General features: G+C 48.8%; 1 protein-coding gene across 4 annotated transcripts in view; it reads right to left on the bottom strand.

The window, feature by feature from the left end:
* The window catches only part of PHACTR3 (phosphatase and actin regulator 3), a 237698-nt gene that overhangs the window by 29037 nt on the left and 181065 nt on the right, over nt 1-27596 (bottom strand). For all 4 annotated transcript variants that reach the window (XM_037811591.1, XM_037811593.1, XM_037811590.1 and 1 more), the window contains exon 8: nt 15641-15794. In XM_037811591.1, the coding sequence (XP_037667519.1) occupies nt 15641-15794 (154 nt within the window). The remainder of the gene's footprint in view (nt 1-15640; nt 15795-27596) is intronic.

Genomic DNA, 27596 nt, shown 5'->3' with positions numbered 1-27596 from the left:
CATGGGTCCTGACGTCTCTGCTGCTGACAGGCAATCTCCATGCTCATAGATTTGTGTTCCCCACATTAAGTCAACAGCCCCAAGTCCCCTGAATCCTGGCACAAACAAGAATGAGCTTCGCATAAAACAAGGGCATAAGTGACTTCATAGCAGAAGTGGCAAATGGGTGGCCCCAAGCCAAATACAGCCCACGGACGCATTTTATGGGACCCAAGCACTGCTTGTGTTAAATGTGAATAAGCTCCCAACATATAAACGGAGACTTTGCACATCAGTCAAAACTTGCAGTTGCTCGTGAAAGATCAGGGCCACACTGTGCGGGACTTTCCCGGGGGTGACCGTCCACCAGAGCCGAGTTTCCAGCAGGGACACACAAGTCCAATTTGCCACAGCCCCCGCTGCCCACCTCACTCACTGGGCATTTAAACCTGTGGCTGCTACTCTGTGAAACGAGCCGAGGGCACCGTGCCCCAAACCCCACCACCACCACCACCTCTCCCAAGTCAGGGGTTAATGTGAATTACGTTCACCCTGGTAAAGCTTTTTCCTCTCTTCCTCCTGACAAGTGGCCAGGAAGCTTTAAGACCAGCCCTGTCATCCGTGGGAGGCTGCAATCTGCAGTGGTAAGACATGGAATGCCTTCAGTCCCCTGTGGATCTGGAGGTCCACATCATCCAATTAGGCAACCATCCATCCATCCATCCATCCATCCACTAATCCAACTATTTCCTTCTCTACCTCTCCATCCATCCATCTGTGCAGCCATCCAACCACACATCAATGCATGTATCCCTCCAACTATTTCTCCATCCACTTGCCAATCCATCTAAGTATATGCAACCACTCATCTCTCCATCCATCCACCCACCCACTAACCCATCTATTCGTCCAACCATCTCTTTGTCCACCTGGGCATCCATCTAACCATACAACCAACCAAACACTCATCCATCCACCCACCCATCCATGCAGCAATTATTAGCTGAGAGCCTCATATGTAACAGGAATTGTGCCAGGTACTGGGGGTAAAGTATAAAAGGAGCAATACTCTTCCTTCTAAGAAATTTTAGTGCCTAAGTTGAGAATCATACAAAGGATTCAGTGGTTCTCAGCAAGGGGATGGTTCATGGATGAGCCTCAGGAACTTGTAAGGCAGGTCAGAGCAGTGAGTTCTAAGAGAAGGGGCTCCAAGCTGGACAGGCCTAAGCTCGTGTCCTCACTCAGCAACTCTGGGTACTAATAATTCTGAGCATCGCTTTTCCCAGATGCAGCATGGAGATACTGAGACCCCCAAGCAGGAATTGGGTGTCATAACCTTCGCACACATGGATGACTCCAGGTAAAAGGTGGCTCTCAGGGCTGGAATTCCTGAATTCTTACAAGAGATCTTGCATATCCAGTGTGCTTAAAGCTTTCATCAGTTTCTTAAATCCATGCCCACAAAAAGGTTAAAAGGTTAATAGGCTAATAATCACAGGCCTAATTATCTGTTTTGTAAATCTGGAGCCCACTGTAAAATGGAAGCCCATCAGGGCTAAACCTTATCCTTCCCACCACAACCGCATCTCGTTGTGCCAAGGATAAAGAACCATTAGTTTTTTTTGTTTGAGAGTTATCTTGGGCATAATGAATTTTTTATTAGTCTACCCATGCACTTCTTTCTTTCCCCCATTTCCTGAAAATCTCTTGGGAAATTGTCCCACTGGCAATTCCGAAGATTGAGCAGGAGGATGTGCATTTGCATATTGGGAAGCCAAACTTAACCCTCTGAGGTTTCCCTGGCAGAGCTGAGGCCAGTGCTGGAACATTTTGTGCTTTCCTCGTGCAGCCTGTTTATTAGGGGGGAACCTTCTTCAATTACAGGGTTCTTTTGACTATGCATTCAGCGAGGGGCGTCAGGGCTACAGCCCCCAGGTCAGGCTTACAGGACAGTGCCTTTGAAGTCAGAGAACTAGGGCCCGGCCACCTCCTTGGTGACGTGAGGAAGAGCTAGCCTTTCACTCTGAGAAATACTTGGCTCCTGGTATGTCTAACCCGCTACCCCAAATTATTCAGCAAGGTCCAGCCACTTAAGCCCTGTAGGCTTCCAGAACAAAGAAAAATGGATTTCAAGCCCCCCTGCTCTCCTTGTATTGCATTTCCAGGAGACAGCCGAGGCTCATTAAACCCAGACACATGGATGCCCACTGTGGCCCCTCGTCTCATTCCCAGTCTGTAGAAGTGATTCAAAATCAAAAGGAAGATACTCAGGTAGAAAACAAACTAAAGATAAAAGGAAACATGCAACCACGTAAAACCCCGCAGCGGCCCTCCAGTGCCCTCCTCTCTGAGCCGGCTCTGCTCACAGCTGCCGCCCGACTAATTCAGAACCGCCCGTGGCCTCTTCGTCATGGTCCACATGCTCCTTCGGCGAGCACGTCCACACTGGTGGCCTTAACTACCACTAAGCGCACCAGGGACGCTGCATCCCCACTTGCCTGGAGGACTACCTGCATCTGGGCATCTGTTCCCGGACGTCCCACGGACAGCCCCTAACCTCCGTGTGCAAATTCAAACTCAGAACTTGCCCACGTGTCCCTCCCTTCCTCCTGTGCTCCCCACCCCAGGCTGGGGTTGGGCCCCCGGCGACGTGCGAGGGCACATCTGACCCCCCAGTCTCCACCTTTCCGTGGAAGTACTTTAAAACGTTATCTCGTATCACAGCAGTCTGGTATGGAGTAGTGGGCAAAATCTGCAAGAACTTTTAAGGATGGCTGCAATAATCGTTTTATGAAAACAGCAGGTCACAAGTGCTAGCTGGGGGCTGGGTCCTGTCCTAGGTGCACCGTGTGGATCCATTCCTTAGTGAGGACTGCAACACGGGGACCAGGAGGGTGTTGCCAGGGCCAGCGAGGTGACGCGTGTACCATGCGCTGCAGGCGTGGCACACAGAGCAGGGCTCCGGGGTCGCTGGAGGGGACAGCACGGGGGATTCAGCTCAACAAGTCCCTGACGTTCACAGCCTCCTGCATCCTGACATCCACCAGAAACTGCCTTTAGCCATAGCACGTCTGCAGCTTTCCAAGATGACAGCTCGATGCTAGAGTATCAGGCAGTAAGGCTCAGGGGTTAGGAGCAAAGGTTCTGGAACCTTCCGCCTGGCTTTGCTGTTCACTAATGGCGAGACCCTGGAAATGCATCTTATCCTCTGTCCCCGGTTTCTCCCATCGAGCACACCTGCCCACGTGGCTACGAGGGTTGCAGAGCCATCAGCAGGCGCTTGGCAAACGGCAAAGGGCCAGTCCAGGTGGGCTGCTGCTGTCTCACGTGGCGATCTGGCAGCAGAAGGCAGATTCGGTTACAAAGGTGACTAGTCCTCTTCCCACTTGTCTGAAATTCACCAAAGGACAATTCTGCAGAAGTGAGGATCATTTCCACGGCAGGTGCGGCACAAACCGACAGCAGAACGAGGTCCCTGTTGGGGTGGGCCCCCGCTGGGGTGGATTTCCGCTCCACCACCCACCTGAACAGTGGCCTCTGCAGGACACGTCTACACAACCCAGCGCGTTCTGTCTCCAGCACCTACGACGGGCCTGCCCTGGTGAACACACACATGGAGGGGAGAGGCTCTCTGAACCCCGTCACGCGCCGTCCCCAGCGAGGCCTGGAGTGATGACGGGCAGCACAGCGGCCAAGGTCGAGTGGGAAGGTGGCCGGTGTGCTCGAGCCTGGCGCCGTGAGAGACAGCCGGGGGGAGCAGGGCTGCCAGGAGCGCCACGCAGCAGGGCAGGGAGGGAGGCCCGAGGCCAAGGACGTGCCCCCGGCAGCCCAGCCCCAGAGAGCAGCCCCTGCGCCCCCCAGGCTGCCCCCGACCCTCCGCAGGGGAGCTGGGTCACCTGCGACCACATTAGCACCTGCCTCGCTGCCCGGCCTCAAACGGGGATGACGAAGGCGTTGCCTCGCTGGCTCGCTCGGAGGGCCGGGCAAGGGGATTTGCAGAAAGTACTGGGACCTGGGACACCCCCCACCCCGAGAAAGCTCAAGAACTGTCAAGCGTGGACAGTCACCCGTGGCTCAGCAAAATCTCAAAGCAAGAACCAGAGAAGCCAGCGGTCCCTCGCCCTGCTTCCGGCACAGCCTCGGCCACCCCTACAGAGCAAACCAGAACCTGCGGGCCGGCGCGCGCAAAAGCCTCCCATCTCCTCTGGACTTAAGAGAGATGATGGCATCCCTTTCCTTGTTTATTATTTTCCTTCTAAATTCCTCAAAATAAGCTTCCAGAAACCCTATGCTGAGCTGAAACATGCAAATGATTAGCCTGGCTCTTTATATGTTTGGCTTAATTATTTCCCGGTCACATAGTCCCCCGTGGCTGCCAGCAGTGATGCGTGTGTGCAAACAGCAGCCTCACTCGATATGGATATTGCTATTTTAAAGTTTCATTGTAAATTCATAATTGGGCCAAAGCATTCCCTACAGTGGTGTAATTTTTATATCTGTAGTCACTAGTGGAGTTGAAATATTTATTATATATATATATACACACACACACACACACACACATACTTGTTTACAAATTTTGGCTCTGCCCTCCTGAACCAGGCATTCTAGCTTTTTCTCCCCACTCTCTGTCAGGATCCTACTGCATTTCTTGGTGTGAGAATTAGATTAAGTTTAGCTTTCACACAGGGTGGGGGCAGCTCAGGGGAATGGCAGAGGGTCAAGAAGCCAAGTGGTTATCAGTGGCCAGTCCTCCTGTTTATCTGCCCACTGTCCTTGCAAGGTGGAGACTGCGGGGGGTGGGGGGTAGATGTTCCTTAAGCAGCTTCATAAGTTGTTACCAAACTAGCTCAGACTGGCTCTGCAGTTCAAGAACAAAGGAAAGAGGGGTGGAGACTTCTTTCAAATGTTCCAAGTTTGCACAGGAGACTTTTCTTTCAAATGTTTCCATTTGGGTGGGCTGCATGTTTCAAATTTGCTGGGCTAGTTAGGCTTGTCGGATAGAATGTAACCTCTGAAGTATCCAGCCAATGGAGAAACAGGGGAGGGACTTGCGGTTAGGTGTAGGGAATAAATACTGCTGGGCCTATCGTTCTGCGCGCCAACCCCCACGTCTTGGTTGGGCACCCGTTCTTGCAAGATCGTGAATAAATTCTTTTCTTCTCCACAATCGGGTGAGCATTTATTCCTTTTTAGGAATAGTGCTTGTTTCTCACATTGACAACTTATCTTCATTCTTGAATAATGACATTATCCGTCTCATTCATTACATTTTTCTTTTTTCTTTCTTTCTTTTACATTTCTGGAAATGTATCTTATGTAAATATTCCAAAGAAAAAATTTTTAAAAGCTGGCATGTGAAAACAATTATTATAGTTTTATTTTAAAAGTAAAAATCCTGAGGCAAGATAAAAGTCTATTGATGGTGGGACAGAAAAACAATCTGGCACATCTATCTACTCCTTAGATACTAAAATGCTGTTAGAAATGCACATTTGAAAATGGTGTAGCAGCATATGGAAAGCCATCCTGACATGAGACAAGCGGCGAAATCTCTCACATGCTAAGAAGGCCTCCATGAAAACTCTGTATTTCTACTTGCATTTTTATATTAAAAATTTAGAATGGGATCAACAGCAGATTGGAGTCGACAAAAGAAAAAATCAGAGAATTTGAAAATAAAACAATTGAAATCAGAAAAGTGAAGAAAAAGTGAACAGAGCCCGAGGAGCCTGTGGGATGCCATCAAATATTCCAAGGCACAGTTTGTGGAGGTCTCAGAAGGAGAAAGAAAGAAAGGGACAGAGAGAGTATTCTAAGAAATAATGGCTAAAAACTTCTCAAATTTAACAAAAGACATGAAGAGACACATCCAAGAGGCTCAAAGAACTCCAAACAGAATAAACCCAAATGTACCCACAATGCGCCATGTTGTAATCAAATTATTGAAAGCCAAAGATTAAGAGAGAATTCTGAGAGCACAAGAGAGAGGCAGCATGTCGTGCACAAGGTGGGGGTGAGGGGATGGGCTCTGTAAGATTAACCGCCAAGTTCTCACCGGAAATCATGGAGGCAAGAAGGCCGGCGGATGACACATTTAAAGGGCTGAAAGCAAAAAATTGTCAGCCAAGAATTCTATATCCTGAGAAACTGTCTTTCAAAAATAAGGGAGGGATTAAGACATTCCCAGATAATCAAAAGCTGAGGGACTTTGTCACTACTGGACCAGCCCTACTAAAGATGCCAGAGCGAGTGCTCTGCAGGGGGAAAGGAGAGGACAAAGTGCACCAGATTAAAGCCACGTGAAGGCTCAAGATCTCCAGTGAGGGTTACAACACAGGTAAACATAAATGCCAGAGCTACTGTATTTTTGGTTTGTAACTCCACTTTTTATTTCCTACAAGATCTAAAAGGTGCATGCATAAAATGTGACGAGAATTCAGGGCTTTGGGCTCATAATGTATAAATACGTAATTTGTGATAAGCACCACATGAAGATGGGGGGAACAGAGGTTTCGGACCATGGTTTGTGTGCACCATTGAAGTTAAGATTTTTAGAGAGTTACAATGTTAAGTTTAAGCCCCATGGTAACTAAAAAGAAAATACTGGAGAACATGCAAGCGCCTAGAGACAGAAATGAGAGTCCAGGTTGCCAGGGCCGATGGGGAGGGGACGGGAGTTAATCTATAAGGGTGTGGGTTTCTGTCTGGGGAGACGGGAAAGTTTTACAACAGAAGGTGGTGAGGGGCCGGCTACACGGTGAATGTGATTAGTCGCGGTGAATGGCGGCGTGCTTGGGAGGGTTCCTGTGGGAAGTGCATGTTGTATACATGTTACCTCAGGAAGGGAACAAAAAGTGAGCAACGAAAGGGAAAATGATAATTAAATGCAAGGCACGATCCTAGATCGCATGTAGCAAGGGGGGAGAAAAAGCTCTAAGGGAAATTACTGGAATATATGAAAATTGAAATGTAGATTGCAAACTTTATATCAATATTAAATTTCTTGAACTTGAAAATACCCTTGTTCTTAGGAATTGTACGTGGCAGTATTAAGTGTTCAAGGAGCATGATACAGAAAACCTACACTCAAGTGTTTGGAAAATGGATTGATAGACAGACAGATGGCTAGACAGATGGACAGACAGAATGATAGGGTAAATGCAGCAAAATTTTAAATTTGGTGGCTCTGGCTTTCCGGGTGGTGGTGGGTAGGGGTACGCTGGAGTTCTCCGTATGGGGCTTGAACTATTTTTGTAGCTGCCTGTAAGCCTGAAAGTATTTCAAAATAAAAATCTAAAAAAATAAAAGCCTAGAATGGATTTGAAAGTGTTTATAGAAATATACACCCTCCCTTGCCTATAGAACGAGGAGATGAGGAAACTGAAGCAAAAGCCAAACAACAGAAGGTCAAACACAGGTGCCCTCCACGTGCTACGACACAGCTGCCTCAGACAGCTGCACAGCTGGCTCTGAGCTTCCTGGTGGCCAAACCAAAAGGGATATGATGCAGCACAGAACATGCATTGTCCTCAAGATGCCGCCAGGCCCGCTGTCACGCAGAAACAGAGCTTATTCTGATCCTGAAGCACAGGAGAACCCTCCTGCACGGGTCCTGAGGAAGGGCACACAGCGCAACACAAGGCGCCAGTGTCCCTGGAGGGGGTGGGTGGGGGTGGGCTCAGTTAAGACAGATTCCCACGCAGGAGCTCAGGGTGGGGCCTGGGAATTGTGTCCTCATGAAGCCCCCCTGGTGTCTGGATGCACAGCCAGGGATGTGAACCAAGGGGGACTTATGACCAACGTCCTCTCGCCTTTTCCTGCCGCCATCCCCCAGCCGGGTGAGAGCGAGCAAGCGACTCCTCTCTGGGAGCCTGCGGCCTCCCCTGGAGAGTGGCCTCCACCAGTGCCAGGCCCAGGGGGCCCAGGGGCTTCAGGGAGCACTCGGCCGATGCCGGAGCACAGCAGACAACAGACAGGGGTGGCATCGTCAGCACAGCAACAACGGCCTCTGCAGGTCCCGTCTTGGACGACACCCTTGAGCCTGGGTTCCGTTCTCTGAGGATGAACCAGGTGCCCACGCAGGACCCTGTAGGCCGGGAGAGGAAGGCAGCAAGGATCTGCCAACGGCTGCCCATCTTTACACAGCCTCCTGCCCTGCATTGAAGCTGCAATGCTTTGGAAAGGAGCAGTTTCCTTTCAGGGCAATTAAAAGCAGCTCAACCGCCAGTCTGAGAAGCCCAGAGAAAGGCAAGATTTGTGTATTCTTGAAATCTCTGGGCCCACAGAACCGCACTCCTCTACGGCTTCAGCAGAAAGAACATACCAAGGCCTTGCGTCCCGTGGCCCCCGGGGATCAGCTTTGGCCAGTTTCCGCCCCTGTGCCTGAGAGTATCGAGTGTTCTCCTTAAAACCCCTGCAGGGGGTATTGGCCTGCCCTACCTCCATGGTTGCTAACATGCCCACAGACATAGGGGACTGGTGGTTTGATGGGTTGAGCCCTCTACCACAGAATCTGCCCTTGGGAAGACGGTTGCTGCAAAGGAGAGGCTAGGCCTCCCTATGGTTGTGCCTAAGAGCCTCCTCCCGAATGCCTCTTTGTTGCTCAGATGTGGCCCTCTCTCTCTACCTAAGCCAACTTGAAAGGTGAAATCACTGCCCTCCCCCCTACGTGGGATCAGACACCCAGGGGAGTGAATCTCCCTGGCAACGTGGAATATGACTCCCGGGGAGGAATGTAGACCCGGCATCATGGGACGGAGAACATCTTCTTGACCAAAAGGGGGATGTGAAAGGAAATGAAATAAGCTTCAGTGGCAGAGAGATTCCAAAAGGAGCCGAGAGGTCACTCTGGTGGGCACTCTTACGCGCAATATAGACAACCCTTTTTAGGTTCTAATGAATTGGGGTAGCTGGTGGTGGATACCTGAAACTATCAAACTACAACCCAGAACCCATGAATCTTGAAGAAAATTGTATAAAAATGTGGCTTATGAGGGGGGACAGTGGGATTGGGGGGGCCATAGGGATCACACTCCCCTTTGTCTAGTTTGTGGATGGATGAGTGGGAAGGTGGGGGAAGGAAACAAACAAACAGACAAGGGCCCCCAGTGTTCTTTTTTACTTTAGTTGCTCCTTTTCACTTTAATTATTATTCTGGTTATTTTTGTGTGTGTGGTAATGAGGGTGTCGGGGATTGATTTTGGTAATGAATGTACAACTATGTAATGGTACTGTGAGCAATCAAATGTACGATTTGTTTTGTATGACTGCGTGGTATGTGAATATATCTCAATAAAATGAATAATAAAAAAAAAAGAAAAAAAAACCCTGCAGAACTCAAGTGGGCAAGGGGGCTGGGGGCCACAGAGCACGACACTTTCTTTCCCCGGGAACTTGTGTCCTTGTGGAGGCAGCAAGGAGCGACAGCCTGTTCTGGACGCAGCAGAACAACATGTACAAAGGGACGGAAGGAAAGTCATTTAAATCCTGTGTTGACATCTCAATGCCAACTCCTGGAGGGCCACTGAGCATTAATGAGTTTTTCCCGCACGTCTCCGGGAAGCGGGCTCCCGGGGGGAGATGTCCTGGGGGTCTGTGCGTGGCTTGGCATGGCCTGCCCAGCCCCTCGGTCTGCAGCCATGGACAGGAAGGACGGTTAGCAACACCGCTGGCTCCAGGCAGGACCACCAGGCCCTGGCTGGGAGGGGCGGACGCACAGAGCCACTGGGTCCTCATGCGCCGGCTGGGCACCCTTGCCCTGTCCAGCCTCACAGCGGAGGCAACGACCCCCCGAGCACTGCCTGCCAGGAACCAGCTTCCCCAGGAACAACCTGGAGCTTCCAGAGGAGGAGGGCAAGGCACGGGCCCTGTCCACACTCTACAGATCAAGAGGCAGACGCAGCTCAGACAGGGGAGGCCGCACGTCCACTCGCCCTTCCATGCGTCCCCCAAGTCTTGCGTGGCCGCGGGCCTCTTTCCAAACATCCTCACTGACAAGGTCCCACTGCTACTGCCCCGACAGTGTGTGGCATTTGGCATCGTCTCCTGCTACCCCCTGCCCTAACATGTACCTGAGGTACCAAGGTGTAGTGGTTGTCTGCACTCAGCCCAAGCAAGGCCAAACCAGTAAGGAAAACCCAAATCTGTCGGTAAGATGAACCAGGCACAAGAGTGCGGCGCTAGCCAGATGCTCCCTGGTGGCCCTGGGACCGGGGTTCCATTAGATGCCAGCACCTTCTCCTGGCTCTGTGACCGAGGCAACGTGCTTAGACACTCCTTATGGCTCGGTTTCTCATCTGCAAAGTGGAGCTGATAAAAATGCCTACTGCATCAGGTTGTTGTAAGGATTAAATTAAACGAGGGACAGTCAGCAAAACTTCCTGCACTTAAAAAAATGAAAGCTGTCCCCAGCAGCAGCTCTCTTAAATTGTGCACGCGTGGCAGGATTCAAATGACACAGTCTGAGCCTGTGTACACTATTTCCAGAACACACCTACTGGGTGTGGGTCACGCAGGCCCTATGATTCGTGTGCATGTGCGTTAAGAGTAAACCGAGCCCTTACACAAAGGGGGAGACCATCACAGGGTTCTTTCCTCCCCCAGAGAGGATGCCATCTTCAGTCGCACCCCTGGACCAGGCACACGGGCGTGGGCACAAGTACGGGGTAGGAGATCAAGCAAACAGTGATCCTTGGTCCAGAAAACACTCCGGAGCACTTAGAAGATAAAATATTCAGGGCCTGAGATAAAATAAAACAATAAAGCTAAACAAACACACCCCCTGAGCATCGGGATCTGGTGGATGGCAAGTTGCCATGGCAACCAAGGGCTGAATTATTCAGCAAGAGATGGCAGGAGGAGCTCTTAAAGGAGGCAACACAAAGACAAAGGGACCCAATTAAACCATTTCTTTAGGGGAAAACAAACCAGGCTGCCCAGCAAGGCCACCGCTGGCCTCCGGGATGTGACGTCTCAGCTGCTGTTGACGGTGTCTAATTTGGGGATGGCTTCTTGGTTTTTAAACATGTTGATGGATTTTTAGGAAGCTACTCATTTGAGTCCAAGGTTTAAAATTAGTTTCAGCCTCAGTGAGTAATGGAAGGGACCTCGGCCCAGGGACGGCGTTTTGGGGGCACTGCCTCCACTCAGGTGGTCGTCAAGGCCCTACGGCTTGGTTTTCCCAGCAGCTCCACCCTCACCCCCCACCCCCATATCCGCAATTGGGGGCGCAGCCCAGCCTTCCCTTCCTCGTGTATCACTGCGATAATTTTTGTCCTTGTTTCTTTTACTTAGCATTTACTTACTTTCTCTTTAAACAATCTACTTACTACTTCATTTGAAAGAGAACTCAGTATGTTTAGCAACTAGAAAACCATGATCTAGTGGCGGGATTGGAAGATAACTACAGAAATAATACAACAAGTAAATCTACCATTTTTTACCTCGGGGAGGGGAAGGGTTTTTTAAAAACATGATACAAATAGTACAACCCATAAAGCGCACCAAGGGTCAGCGAACTTTGCCGCGATAGTACAAAAGCAGCCACGGACGATACACCAGCTAACGGGCACGGCTGTGGATAAAATTTTATTTACAAAAGCAGGCATGGCCAATGGGCCAGAGCTAGGTATTTACGACAGAGAAGGTGGCCTGCAAAGCCACAAATATTTACTCTCTAGCCCTTCACAGAAAGGTTTCCAACCCCTGAAGCATACGATAGGTAATCTGATGACCTTAAAAATTAAAATTTGTATCCATTAAAAGAAATCAGCAAATGAAAAGATCAGCCACCACCAGAGATGAACCCTGTAAGTCATGAAACCCAAAAAGGATTAAGAGCCACAATCTAAAAGGTGAATTCCTAAAAATTACTAAGATAAATAAAATAAAATTGCAGGAAAGCACAAGAATAGAAGAAACCAAAATGCCAAAAAGCTGGGGGAAAAAAAAACAAAGACTCCACCTCACCAGAAATCAGAGAAACACAAAGCCCGTGGTGTCTCACCTCACGAATGAGAGTGTGAGACGTTCGCGTTAACGGCAACGAGGCTGAGCCGCAGGAACCTTCAGGAGGTAAGGGGAGAGGCCGGCACGCCAACTCTGCAGAGCAACCTGGCAGTGTTACACTGGCAGCTCGGTGACGTGGTTCCCCTTTCGGTACAGATGCCAGAGAAGCTCTCGGTCAAGGAAAAAGGCACCGGAATGTCTGTTTTAGTGTTGGGGCAAAGGCCAAAAGTGGAGGGGAGGAAACAACTAAACACCTGTCAACTGATGCACAGTGGAGCGTGGAATATTATGTCAGCAAAAACAAGTTAACCAGAACCATGCGTTCCAAAGTAGGCAAGTCTCAAAAAATAAAGGAGTGGGGGGCTGAGGGGTGAAAGAAAATTGAAGGAGAACAGACATCCCATCTCCTTAAAGTTTATTAACATATAAAATGAGTTCACATAGTGTTATGGATGCAAAGGAAGAGAAACTTGCCTGGGGGTGATAAAACGCCAATCCCCGACTGGTGGTTCTCTCTGGAAGGCAGGGGGCTGGCAGCCGTGAGAAGCCCTTGTATTTTACCTGTTAAATGTCACTTCTTAAGCCTGGTTATGAACACACGGATGTTTGCTAATTATCACAATGCCTAAAAATAACTCTTACTAAAAATTGTTAAGTGTAACAAGATCAACACCACGTTATTACGTTCTAACTAGCGAGTCATCTGTTGAAGGTTCTAAGGCCTCTATTTCAAGTCCTGTCAGCGCCGAGCGAGTCGTTCTCTCTGCGGGAATGGAAAGCACTGAAGAGACGCAAAGAGGAAGATCAAGAAGGTGAGGTCTCGCTTCGAGATCCACGGTCACCTCCCGCCTTATCCTCACACAACCTAAGGGGCCCCAGGCCAGGACCCTTGTCCACAGCGTCCGAAAGCTGGATGAACACACAATTCCAGCTCATCAGTCCCAGGGTGCCAGCAACCCGCGTGGTTGACAGGGACCGGGAGATCCCCACATCCCTGCTGAGAAACTGCTCCCAGAGCTTGTTGAACTGCCCGGCTTTTCCTTGCACACACCCCAGCCCGGCCTCCTGCCTCCACTCTGCTGTGCAGCCTTCCCACAACGCCTTCCCTCCCACGGAGCGAGTCGGCCATCCCCCTTGCTTCATTCCTAAGCCACTGGTCACAGCGGACCGATGTCTCTCTGCAGACCTGGCCATCCTGACTCACAGCCACCTGATGTGGATGCCAGGAGAGCTCTCTGACATCTCTTCCCCAGCTCTGATGCATGGTTCAGGGGTGGGCACATAACCCAACCCGTCCGATGAGAGCCCTCCCGGGCTCCCACTGGGGCTGGGGGCACATGTCTTCCCTTTCCACTGTGATGGTGTGGCCATGGGCCTCGAGCTGCAGGGCCTGAGAAGCCACACAGGATAAGGCAGGGTCAAGAAACAGAAACAGACTAGCTCAGCCTATGTCACATGAGCACCTGGATCCAGCCATGCCTGAAGCACAGTCTTAGAAGCTTTCACGAGGGCAGAGTCTTGTGTGTGCTGCTGACTGCTGTGGTGTCCCAGTACTTTGCCTAGTGTCTGGCAGGCACTCACCAACAGCTGCTGCCTGGGCGAGTGGATGAGGACAGCCGATCCAACAGTGGGGACGTGGGGAAGGAACATGAGCTTTCAAAGAAATGGAGGCACCAGGGCGAGGACCAAAATGCACAGTGCCCGCCATGACTCCGGCTTTATGACTGACACCGCCTTTTCCTGTGGCTTCTCATTTGGGTTTCAGGGATTACCCTGTCCTTTATTCTGAAGAAATCTACGTCACTAGAACATGGAGCCTGTGATTCCAGAGCTGTCATGACGAAGAGGAGGTGGCGTTGACTGGAAGGAAAAAGAACGTTTTCCGTGCCCCGGAGTAGGCAGACAGGGGAGAAGCCACCGCGCAGCCCTGTACGAGTGGCTCCGTTGGGGGAACCCCGGTTCTGCCCTCTTCTTCACGTTGCACACAAGGAACGGGAAGGGTCCGGGGGGGTCCGGGAGGGGAAGGGCCCTGCCCCCATCCGTCAGCCCCAGGCTGGACGCAGGGTCCTGAGCGCCAGCTGGAACTTGGCCACAGCAGCCTGGGGGGGGGGGGGGGGCCGGGGCGGGGAGCCTCATCCACGGGGGGAGCCCGGCAACGGCTGCCCCGAAGCCCCTGCCGCTGAGCGCCGCAGTGAGTGAGGGCAGTGGCAGCGCGACTGTGCTGGTTTGGATCTACTATGTCCCCCTGAAAAGCCATGTTCTTTAATGAAATCTTGGGGGGGCAGGTTTATTAATCTTTTTGATTAGAGTGTGGCCTCCTGACTGACTATTTCCATGGAGATGTAACCCCGCCCCTTCAGGGTGGGTCTTAATAAAATCACTGGAGTCCTATGAGAGCCCAGAGCAGCTGAGGGAGACTTCTGGAGAGATGCTTTCTGACACTTTGAGATGCTAGCCCCGAGTTTGCTCTGGAGAAGCTAAGAGAGACAAGCCCAGGGACATTTTGGAGAAAGCCATTTTGAAACACAACCCGGGAGCAAAGCACCAGCAGACTCCAGCCTCGTGACTTTCCACTGACAGAGGCATTCCAGACACCATCGGCCATTCTTCAGTGAAGATATCCTCTTGTTGATGCCTAAGTTTGGACACTTTTATGGCCTTAGAACTATGAATTTGTAATCAAGTAAATGCCCTTTACAAAAGCCAATCCATTTCTGGTATTTTGCCTGACGGCAGCTTTAGCAAACTGGAACAGCGACCCAACACCTTTCCAGGACGAAGAGCTGGTCCCCGTTCCCTCCCCTGGCCCAGGGGTCAACATTCTTCCCATTGCACCCCGTAACTCCTGGGGGGGGGGTTCAGGAACTGCCCCGCCCATGGTGGACACAGTTCACACTTTCGCATCCTCACCTCCCCGTCCATCGTCAGCCTTACCCTCCGGAACGTTCTGCCTCGGGCGGGATGACTGGATCCCAGCAGGTCCCAGTCACCAGGTCACAGTGGCTCTGTCCTGCCCTGACCAGACCCAGTAGGTCTCTGACCCGGCAGAGCCAGGGACGGCCCACGGGAGCCCTTGGGGCTTTAAGGCAGACGCTGCTCGCTGGCACCTTGGGGTCACAGCCAGACAGCAGGGGGTTTCAACGTGGCCTACATGTTGCCCAAAACAGATATTTTTTTCCTCGTTTTGAGTTTTTCTTGATTTGGCAAACCTGGATGCACACACTTGCGTGAAAGTGACCAGGCGGAAGTGTGGGTGATCAGGCACTGCCCCCCTCGCTGCTCCCCTCCCCAGACAAGGCACGTCCTCCCCGGTCTGCTGGAGTCCCCACCGCTCCCTGCTGCCCCGTCACGGTCATGTGCCTCACTGGCTCCCACACCCCGTGGTTCTCATCCAGGGTTCACCTGGTGACCTCCGGGGACACAGGATTGTCACGGGGTGTGACGTGCAGAGGCCAGGGCCCTGCTCAACACCCTCCCACACGCGGGACGGCCCCCGCGACGAAGACCCCCTCAGTCCAAAGGCAACATGCTGCGGCTGAGGAGCCCAGTGGACACATGGGGCAGGCGAGCCTGGGACGGCGCGGGCAGGGAGGAGGGAGCTCAGACCCAAAGGGCCAGGACGGTGCCTCTGCGTGCGCACGCACCCACTTACTTGGAGAGTTTCATTTCAATCTGCTGCCGAATCTCCTGCCTCTCTTCATCCGTCCTCCTGGGGAAAATATTCCGGTCTTCTAACTCCTGCTTGCTTGGCCGGTTCCTCAGCTTCACTGCCAAGAGCTCCTTCTTGCATTTCCTGGGCAGTGTTCCTAAGAGAGGCATCGGGTGGAGGAGGAGAGAAGGGGGAAAGCAGAACTGAGCGGAGAGCTGGTTCATGAATCTGACCCACCCATCGGGGGAAGCCACCTGGACCAGAGTGGCGGGAGCTGGAACCAGGTGCTAACACAGCTGGGCACTCACCCGTCAGCTGGTAGTGCCCTCCAGGGGGCATGGGGCAAGGCAGGGAGAAGCAAAGTCCCCAGCTCGGCTCACAGAGGACCCCACCCTCAGGACGTGTCCCTCAGCTGCTGGGGGAGTCCTGGCTGACACTAGTCCCAGGGTGGTTACAAATGGCGCCCTTTTGCTCTTTCAAAAGTGCCCAAGTTTGCATCATCAATCGTGCAGTCATGTCACCCATGGCGACCTCCCCACCCACCCCATCTAGTGTCCACTCTGCACTGCTGGGGCACCTGACCATAGTTCCTCGAACGCCCCACCTCAGGGGCACCTCAGGGTCTCCGCACCGTCTCTCTCTGCCCGCACCGTCCCTGGGCCTCTGTCCAAACCGCACGGCTCAGCTGGAGCGTTGTCTCCTCAAAGACACCCGATGGAGCCTCCAGACACTGTCACGTCCCCCGATTTCGATCCCCCCTGCCCCCATCTGATGTTTTTCTTGTGTGTTCATTTGTCATCTGCCTCCCCCACTGGTCACCTGTGCCCCTTGCTCCCAGACGAGACCTGACGCGGTAGGTGATCAGTGGGCCGAGCCAGGGTCTGCCGGGCTGAGGCCAGCTTCTGTGACCAACACAACCAAAAACATCCCGAGACATTGCCAGACGTCCCTGGATGAGAACCACAGGTGCGCAGGAGCCAGGCAAGGTGGGTGAAGAAGTGAGGGGGGCAGTGGGGAGCGGTGGGGACTGGGGCAGACCGGGGAGGACGTGCCTTGTCTGGGATGGGGAGAAAGGAGAGAGGACGCTCCCTGATCACCTGGACACCTCTGCCTGGTCACTTTCTCACGAGAATGTGCATCCAGGATTGCCAAATCTAAGTTTTTCAAGAAAAACTCAAAATCTGGAAAAAGTATCCCTCTATTTCGGACAACATGCGGCCACATCGAACCCCCTGCCGTGGGTGAAACCTGGGCAGGAGCCGATGCTGGGGTGCTGTCCTGGACTGACGGGTCCCCCCAGTTCATGTCTCCTCAGAACCTCAGGAGGTGGCCCTGTTTCGAAACAGGGTCCTTGCAGACGTAATTAGTTAAAATGAGGCCATGCTGGATTGGGAGGTGGGGGAGCTTTAAAGAAGAGGAGGGGACGCACCGAGGCACACCAGGGAAGAAGGTTATGTGCCGGTGGAGGCAGAGGCGGACTCTGCATCTACAAACACCCAACACCAAGGACGGCCGGCAACTCCCAAGAGCTCGGAGAGAGGCACGGGAAAGACGCTCTCTCCAGGCCTCCGGAAGGAGCCAGCCCTGCCGACATCTTCATCTCAGACCTCGGCCTCCGGAACTGGGAGAGAATAAACTGCCATTGCTTTCAGCCACCCAGTTTGTGGTCGTTCGTTTCAGCAGCCCCAGAATCCTAACACAGGAGGATAGTGTTGAAATGTACCTAAGAGGAGAGAGGGCGGGCCGCGGCCTTCACGGCCGAGAAGGGCCTCCATTCCTTGCGCTAGGAAAGGTGGAGAGCAGGTGGACGGAGCTTCTGGATAACTCAGTCCTACCCCTGACAACTGTGGACATTGACTATTTGCAAGTAACGCTCAAGTATAATATTGTGTAGTCATTTGCAGTTCTGTCAGGGCATGGATATAAATCCTATGGGCTCAAACCATCATTTTACACAGTCACGTCATTAGATGGAGGCAAACTTTAGGAAAAATGGCCTCCAAAAGGAAGTCAACTCCTAGGGTGGGAGATGGGACACAAAGCAAGAACCCAAGTCTAAGAGCGTGACAGTTTAACAGAAGTTTGGGATATGGTAAGATACAGAGTTGAACTCAGCTGAGACTTGCATTTCTAATGTGAACTTGCTTGCCATGTGCTCTATAGAGAAGAAGAAAAACAATCACTCGGAAGCCATTTCAGCAAGGGCTCCAGCCAGATCTGTTTTAATAGCTTTATGAATGTATATAACCATAGAGGACCTGAGGGGCCACGTGCATCTTTCCGTTGGTCGTTACTGCGTTTCATGGGGGAAACTGAAAGCTAGAGTGGCATTCATGAACTTAGCAAGTCTCCAAGGTCTCGGGACAAATCCTCTGTGAATGTCAAGGGTCTAATATGTGGTAAAGAGGGATTGCCATTTTCAGAGAATTATAATATGCTGCACCATACAGCTGCACTGAATGTGATTTAATCTGTTTTAGCTTTTGATAAAGAACGTCCTTAAGTCTACTGCAAATGTCTCAGGCTTGTCATGACAAACTTTAATCATGTTTGCTCTTGACTCAGAAAAAGATCCTGTCATCAGAGATTTCTAGACGGTAAGGGGAATTCACTCCACATGAGATGTAAGTCCTGGCAACGAGTAATTCTCATGTGCTTATCTATAAGCACGACACACAGTAGGATCGCAGCAAAAACGTATGGATTGACGGCTTTTCCCCCAGGTATCAGGAGATTGTACCAGGTTTCTTTCCTTAAAAGTCAGAGAAGGAACTTCCAGAAAATAAAATAGTTTAAAGTAAGGATTTCCCATGAACGTGAGTGGCCTTTCCATACAGTGGATTCAATGAATGAGCAACCCAAGCCTACTGTCCCTGGCTAAGCAGGACGTAAAAGCTGAGAAGCAGGTGTGTGTGTGGGGGGCAGCCAAGGAGCTCCATCCCCAAATCCCCTCAAACACACTTGTTTTCCTTTCTTATCATTTCACCCACTGTCCCACTTCTAGGAATATGCCTTCGAAAACTTACAGGGTGAGCACATGAAGAAAGACCACACGTAAAAAGATGTTCATGCCAGCATTATTTATGAGAATAAGACATTAAACACAATTCAATGTCCAACACGAAGCGATGTGTTAAACAAATCATGGTGCAGCTATTCCTGAATATTGTGTACCTGTGAAAAACGGTGTATAAGTTATGGAGGGACAAAGAGATACTCTGGTATACTGCTAAGGAAAGCAACTTATAGAAAAGTATGCATATTATTTATAGAAATATATGTGCATGTGTCCAATCTTGTAAATACATGTATTGCCCTTATTATAAATTGCCATAGAAAAGCCAGAAATTGACAATTTTGCTTTTTAATTCTGGTTCTGGTATTACATATTTTTATCATAAATATAGTTTCCTTGTATGAAAATAATTTCTTAAATATTGGTGAATGATGTCAACAAAAAAGGTACAATAAGGGCCTCTGAAAATTCTCTGCTCCATAAGAGCAATGAGGAAACAGGTGAAAGTTGTCAGAATGAACTTTTTCAGAACTCTGGGAATTACCCAAAGGCTTACAGCAGCCCAGGGAGCATATATAAAGAAAACCGGCTGGATCTCAGTAAGAACATCTTCACTCGTCCTCACCCCCTCCCCTGCTCTCCCCGCTCGGCTGAAACCTTGAAATATCACGCTCTCTGGAGGCCCCTGGAGACAACATGACAGGGATGGAGCTCTTACGAAGGCTGGTTCCCAAAGGCTTGACATTGTCTGATCTGTCCGGTGATTCCTGGGAAAAACCCCTTGCAAGGCCGCCTGTACTTGACCTGACTCAGCTCGCCCCGTGCAAAAAGCCTTTTCCCCAGGAGGCATTTGTTGAAAAAGAATATTTTCTTTCCAAGTACAAGGCTTTCATTTATCTTCAGCCCTGCCCAATACACTCCAGAGTTCTTTATTGGTACATGTGAATGAAAGTCACTGCATAGGCCCTAAAGATAAATTAAATTAAAAGTGAAACCCTGAGGCTGTCCGGTGCAGCCCAACCCCAGCAAACACGGGGCATCTCCCCAGGGCACAGCTGGCAATGGATGGGATGGGCCACGCCAGCCCCCCCCCCCAACCCGGCACCAGGGGGGCAGCGGTCGGGGCATTCACGGAACACTGCAGGAGGCAGCCCTCCGCGCTCTGCACGTGCCAACACGTCAACACACCAACACTGCACAACTCAGAACACTCCCCAGCCCTGGGCTGGGCTGCCAGCTCCCACAGCCAAGCCGGTGGAGTGAAGGATGCGAGCGGAGAGTTCTGAGGCCGCACTGTACTGAAGCCCATGGACGCACCTGCCGTGGCCGGGCTCGCCTTCTCTTTGGAAGTCTCTCTCATGCTTCCAGGTCACTGCACTGGCCTGCTTCCCTCCTCAGTGCTGCTGTCTCATCATCTCCCCAGCCTCGAAAGGGGGTATGCCCAGGGACTCACTCCTCCAGCCTCTTCTCTCTCTGCCCACCTGTGCCCGACACGACCTTCTTCTGTCCTATGGCATTAAGAGCTGACCACGGATGCACAGCCTCTCCCTCCACCTCCAGACTCCTGCCCTCAGCTTCCTCTGTGATGTCTCCACCTGGCTCTCTCTCAGGCACCTCAAAGTCAGCACATCCAAAGCCGAGCACCCACTTCTTTGCTGAAGCCCAGAGAGTTAGATTAAGAGACAGGACCAGTGTCTGCACCCGGGCCTGGCTGCAGACGCTACCCTCCTAACGCTGAGGTTCATGTATTTGCTCCACTTGGCAGACATCTACCTAGAACGCACCTCCCACATCCTCCACAGAGAGGAGGAGGATGCAGGGCACATCCAGCTGGGGTCAGGGGAGGGAGGGAGGAAAACAGGCAGCTCTAGTGATCTGGAGCACACAATGTGTGTTCCCGTCTGTGCATCCTCACAACAAATCCCAATTACTTGTTCGTGTGGCTCCTTCCCTAAACACGGTCATTATATGAACATGACACATTTCCACCCAATGGAGAAAAACAAATCTGGTGAGCTCATCCACGACAAGAACTCTGCCTTGTTCATTTTTCTCATACGTAAACTCAGGAAATGTCTGCTGAATTATATGGAGCAAGGAGAGCAGATAAGCCACGCGGGGAAGGGGGCGTGAGGTAGAGCTCAGGAAAGGATCCCGGGAGGAAATCGGGGCTGGACTCTAAAAGGGAAGTGGGATTCCCATACGGAACACGCAACACGCAGAAGCTGACTTCACTCCCTAGCAGCGCTCTGCGGTGAAAACCCGCCTCAACCTCCAAATTACAAGTGACTGTACTGAGGAGGAACTGTGGGAAGGTGACGAGCAGGAGGCTCCAGGACTCAGTCCCTCCACCAGAACAACCACCGAACGGACAGCAACTGAGGCAACTGTGCTGAAACTCCGGAGGCCAGCAGAACGCTGCGCAGCATCCAAGGAAAAGCAGGAGGAAGAGTCTGTGGAGTTGCGGAGTTCCAGGAAATTCCTCTCTCTGTGGCGGCTGCTGTCACCCATCCCCCTCCACCCTAGGGACAGGCAGTGGAGGGTGCGGCCCCAGGCGTGGCTTGCTGGTGCCAGGCAGAGACACAAAACCTAGTTCCCCCAGAGTGGTGGGCGGTGGGTGTGGAGCAGACAATCGCTGATCGCTGCTTCTGAGCAGCTACTTTGGCTCACGGGGGGCCCGGCTCTGAGGATGGCCACTGTCCCAACCGCCGCAGACAAAGGCAGCGGAGGAGACTTAGACGGCTTCAACAGAGCTGCAGAGGACAGCTGAGTCCTGTGCCCACTCCAACACACCCGGCTGGGGCAGTTTGGGAACAGCCCTCCTTCCCTGGCCTGGTTCTGGCTGGGAAAAACCAACTTGGAAAAGTCCTCTCTGGCACACACACCCCCCCCCCCCCAGTATTTGCCCTCCAAGAGAAAGCAGCTTGAGACAAGCCAAGCAGTTTAAGAAACAACCGAGTCAGGCAGCCTTGGGCAAATGCTTGCCTGCATGAAGTCCTGTGTGGAAACCTGGGAGAGGAGAAGGTCTGTCTCCTGGAAGTAGAGGGGCACTCACCCCTGTAGGAGGGGAACTCTTAAGGCCACCAAGAAGCACAAGGCCAGGACAAGCCCCAGGCCCGGAGGACACAGGCCCCTGCACTTCACATTCGCCTTGGGCTGACCTGCCTGAAGGGGGGCTGAACGCTGAGGGATAGAACCAGCCAGTGCTAAAACAATTTGCAAAGATGGTGAAAGGTTTTTTTTTGCTTAGATTTTGCTTCTTTTGTCAGTTCCTGACACGCAAGAAAATCTCTGTCACATCACTGCTGGATACAAACCCAAGAAACAGACATCTCAGGGAATAAATTCCAGAGTTAACATTTTAAAATATAAAATGTACAGTATGCAACAAGAAATAGCAAGACAAACAAAGCAACATGAACTGATGGCCGATCCAAAGGAAGAAGAGTCGAGAAAACATCAACAAAGAAGACTGGACTGTGGACATAATGAAAAAAGACTTTAAAAAAGTGATCTTACACAGTCTTGTCAGTGTCCTCAATGTTAAAGAATTATCCACTTAAAATAGTTAAAATTATTTTTATGTTATGTATCTTTTACCACAATTAAAAATAAGTAAATTGATTATAAAAAGCCAATAGCGACATCACTAGAAAGGAAAAATACTGGTGAACCCTATTCCAACAATGTATAATACAAGACAATAAAATATATTCAACTTGGATTTATGTTCAGGGGTGCAACTTGGGTTTATCTCTAGGGATTTGTCTAATATTTTATAATTTATTATACTTTATCACATTAACAGAAAAATCCTATGGTTACCTCAAGAGTGCAGAAAAAAACATTCAATTAAACTCACAGTCAATGCACGTTGTTTTTAATTTTTGAAACTAGGAATCTGCAGTAAAACCTTCAGCAAGTATTACGTTTAATGGTCAAAAAATTCTCAATCCAAAATAACTCAGAAAGAGAAGGAAAGAGGAACAACAACAAAAAAAGATGGGACAAACAGAAATCAAATAGTCACATTATAGATTTTGGCCTAAGCATAGCAATAATCTCATCAAACATAAATCATCTGAATGCCCTAATTAAAGCCAAAAAATGAGCAGATTAGATAAAAAAGCAAGACCAAACTACATGCTGCCTACAACACATGCACTTTAACTATAAAGACCCAGATATATTAAAAGTGTGGAGGGAAAAAGGCTTCGTATGCTAACACTAACCAAAGGAAAGTTGAAGTGGGTGTCATATTACCAGACGAGGCAGACTCCAGAGCAGAGAACACTGTCGTGGATAAAGAGGGTTTTCTCTAATGAGAAAGGGAAAACTTCACAGAGAAAGTAACAATCCTCAGTATGTATGAATCCCTTGGAAACTTCAAAAAACACAAAACAAACTGAAGAAACTGAAAGGAGAAATAGATTACTCCACAGTTAGAGTGAGAGATTTCAAAACCCTTCTCTAAATAATTGAAAGAACAAGTAAACAAAATCGGTCAAGCTGTAGAAGTCCTGAACAGCACTATCAACCCAATACACCTAATAAACATTTGTAAAACACTCTATCCAACTACAGAACATACATGCTTTTCATGTACACCCAGAACATTTACCAAGATAGACCATTTTCTGGGCCATAAGACAAGCCTCAACAAATTCAAGAGGACTCAAGTCATACAAAGTATTTAATTCCAGGATGGAATTAAACTGGAAATTGATAATGGAAAGATCTCTAGAAAAATACTCAAATTACATTAAACTAACATTAAAACTTCTAAATATAACTCATAGGTCCAAGAAGAAATCAACAGTGATATTAGAAAGCATTTTGATGTGAATGAAAATGAAACTAAAACATATGAAAATGGGTTAAGGGGGGCAATTTATAGCATTAAATGCCTATATTAGAAAGGAAGAAAGGTCTCAAGTTGATAACCTAAGAGTCCATCTTAAGAAAACAGGAAAAGAAGAGCAATTTAAAACCAAAAGAAAGTAATAAAGATCAGAGCAAGAACAGTGAGATAAAAAATGAAAAACAATAGAGAAAATCATTGAAAGCAAAAGCTGGTCTTGAGGAGATCAATAAAATTGACAGCACTCTAACCAGACTGTTCAGGAAAAAGAAAAAGAGAGAAAGAGACGGAGGGAACAAATTACCAATATCAGGAATTAGAGAGGTGACATCTACATCTGATCTACAACTATTAAAAGGATATAAAAGAAAATTATGAACCACTTTATGCCAATAAACTCAATTTAGATGAAATGAAAAATTCCTTGAAAAACCACAAACTACCAAAGCTCACTCAAGAAGTAATATATAACCAAAACAGACCTTCATCTATTAAAGAAATTGAATTTCTAGTTGAGCACACTCCCCCACCCCCTGCCACACACACACACATGAAAACTGAAGAGATGGAGGCATTGATAAATTTTATGAAACGTTTAAGGAATAAATAATACCAATTCTATATAAATTATTTAAGAAAATTGAAAAGGGACCTCTTTACATTATATGAGGCCAGAATTTACCATTATGAAAAGACATTTTAAGAAAAGAAAATTAAAGACCAATACCTTTCATGAACATGGTTGCAAAACTCTAAACAAAATTTTAGCAAATCAAATCCAACAATATGTAAAAATGGTAATACATCATTGTGCTGGTTTCGATGTATTATGTCCTTCCAAATGCCATTATCTTTGATGCAGTCTTTTGTGGGCAGGAAATGTATTGGTGTTGATTGGGTTGGAGACTTTTGATTGGATGTTTCCATGGAGATGTGATCACTCAATTGTGGGCGAGATCTTTCATTGGATAATTTCCGTGGTGGTTGGCCCCGCCCATTCAGCATGGGCCTTGATTAGTTTACTGGAGCCCTATATAAGCTCAGACAGAAGGAGCGAGCTTGCTACAGCCAAGAGGGACACTTTGAAGAATGTGCAGGAGCTGAGAGAAGAACTGCAGTTTACAGACATTTTGAAGATGGCCTCTGGAAGCAGACTTTTGCTCCAGAGAAGCTAAGGGAGGACAAACGCCCCAAGAGCAACTGAGATGACATTTTGGAGAGAAGCTGAAGCCTAGAGAGGAACGTCCTGGGAGAAAGCCATTTTGAAACCAGAACTTTGGAGCAGACGCCAGCCACATGCCTTCTCAGCTAATGGAGGTTTTCCAGATGCCATTGGCCATCCTCCAGTGAAGGTACCTGATCGTTGATGCCTGACGTTGGACACTGTATGGCCTTACGACTGTAACTGTGTAACCAAATAAACCCCCTTTTATAAAAGCCAATCCATTTTTGGTGTTTTGCATGCCGGCAGCATTAGCAAACTAGAAAAATCATGATAAGGTGGGTTTTCCCCAGGAACACAAAGCTGTTTTGTCATTCAGAAGGCAATAAATGTAATTCAACAAATTAATAAACTAAAAAGAGAAAAACTATGTGATCACCTTAATAGATGTAGAAAAGGCATTTGACAAAATCCAACATCCATCCATGATAAAAATAAAAAAATAAAAACAAAACAAAGAAACCCTGACAAGCTAGGAATAGTAGGAAACTTCATCAACCTAATCAAGTTTATCTACAAAATACCCACAGTAACATCAAAATTACTGATGGAAAAAAAAAAAATGAATCCCTTTCCCATAAAATCCGGAACAAGACGTCTACTCTCATCACTTCTTTTATGCATTATAGTGGAGGTCCTAAGGCAAGAAAAAAGAAGTCAACAGTATCCAGATTTGAAAGGAACATGCAAAACTGTCTCTAGTCTCAGACACCATGATCATCTATGTTAAAAAAAAAAAAATGTAATGGAATCTAAAAAATGCTGCTAGAACTAAAAAAGTGAGTTTATTGAGTTCCAGGAAGATGGCACATTAGGAGAGGCAGAGCAAAATTCTTCTCTGTGAAAAAGACTAGACAAAGGGGAGAAAGCTCCAGAAGAGCAGTTGCAGGGTGCCACTGGCCGGGCAGGGACGTCTACACCACAGAGCAGGGACCTAGCTGGGGAGGCAGAGACTGCGTTTGTGTGGACGGGTGAGTTTGGCTTGGACCACCACTGGGGACAGGCGGCAGGAACCAGCTGGCAAGAGCGGGAGGGAGCAGATTTCCATGCCCTGTGCCCTTCTCAGCAGCTGGCAGGGAGATCACCGTTTACAGCCCCACAGCCAAGAGCTCCCGTGCCGGGAATGGGCGGCTGGAGCCGGCTGCTGAGCAGGGAGTGAGCACCTCTGCAAGTCCCGTGCACCCATCCCAGCAGTTGGGTGGGGAGATAACCCATCACAGCCCCATGGCTGAGAACTGACAAAGTCAAAAAGAGACAAGACCCAAATAAACAAAATCATAAATGAGAGGGAGGACATTACTGCAGATCCTGAAGAAATTTAAAAAATCCTAAGAGGATATTATGCACAACTGTACGCCAACCAACTCGACAATTTAGAGGAAATGGATAATTCCTGGAAACACATGAACAGCCTAGACTGACCCAGGAAGAAATAGTAGACCTCAACCACCAATCACAAAGAAAGAGATCCAGTGGGACAGGAAAAAACTTCCTACAACTAAAAGCCCAGGGTCAGATGGCTTCACCGGGGAATTTTATCAAACTTTCCAAAAAGGACTGACACCATTTTTGCTCAAACTCTTTCAAAAAATTGAAGAAAACAGAATACTGCCTAACTCATTTTATGAAGCTTACCTCACTCTAATACTGAAACCAGATAAAGATACTACCAGGAAGGAAAACTACAGGCCAATCTTCCTAATGAATATAGATGCAAAAATTCTCAACAAAATACTTTCAAATTGAATCCAAAGACACAAGCGAGTGAGGTTCATCCCAGCATGCAAAGGGGGTTCAACATAATAAAATCAGTGTAACACAACACATTAACAAATCAAAAGGGAAAAATCAAATGATCATCTCAACAGATGCTGAAAAAAGCATTTGATGAAATTCAGCATCCTTTTTTGATAAAATCACTTCAAAAGGTAGGAATTGAAGGAAACTTCCTCAATATGATAAAGGGTATATATGAAAAACCCACAGCCAGCATAGTACTCAAAGGTGAGAGACTGAAAGCCTTCCCTCTGAGATCAGGAACGAGACAAGGGTGCCCGCTGTCACCACTGTCATTCAACATTGTGCTGGAAGCCCTAGCCAGAGAAATTTGCCAAGACGAAGAAATAAAAGGCATCCAAATTGGGAAAGAAGAAGTAAAACAGTCTTCATTTGTAGATGATATGATCGTATATTTAGAAAATCCTGAGAAATCAACAACACAGACATTTCACTTCTCAGCATCTACCCAGAAGATCTAAAAGCAGTGACACGAACAGACATTTGCACACCATCTTCATATTGGCATTGTTCACAACTGCCAAGAGATGGAAACAATCCAAGTGTCTCTCAACAGACGAGTGGATCAACAAAATGTGATATACACGTATGACGGAATAGTATGCAGCAGTAAGAAGGAATGAGGTCCTGAAACATATGGCAACATGGATGAACACTGAAGACATAATGGTGAGTGGAAAAAATCCAGATACAAGGAAAGATACTGCATGCTACCACTAATGTGAACTCCCTGAACAATGTAAAATCAGTATCTTATAATGTAGACTATTAGAGACCTAGAGATAGACAGAAACTAGTGAAGGGGGAATGATAACCTAACATTTACAGACTTAATGAGGGTGAACTTAAAGGTATGGGAATGGATAGGGGTATTTATGGTTCTTTAATGGGATTATAAGTATCAGTACTGCATTAAAAGCAAACAAGATCAAAAGTGGTTGTTAAAAGGCATGTAGAGATGGCAGCATAGAGAGGAGTGGAAGCTAAGTAGTCCCCCTGGAACAACTGAAAACAAACAGAAACAACTAGTAAATAATCCGGAATAACTGCAGGGGGACAAACA

Source organism: Choloepus didactylus, chromosome 19 (genome assembly GCF_015220235.1).
Source record: "Choloepus didactylus isolate mChoDid1 chromosome 19, mChoDid1.pri, whole genome shotgun sequence".
NCBI classification, from domain to species: domain Eukaryota; kingdom Metazoa; phylum Chordata; class Mammalia; order Pilosa; family Megalonychidae; genus Choloepus; species Choloepus didactylus.
This window is presented reverse-complemented; position numbering and strand designations above follow the sequence as displayed.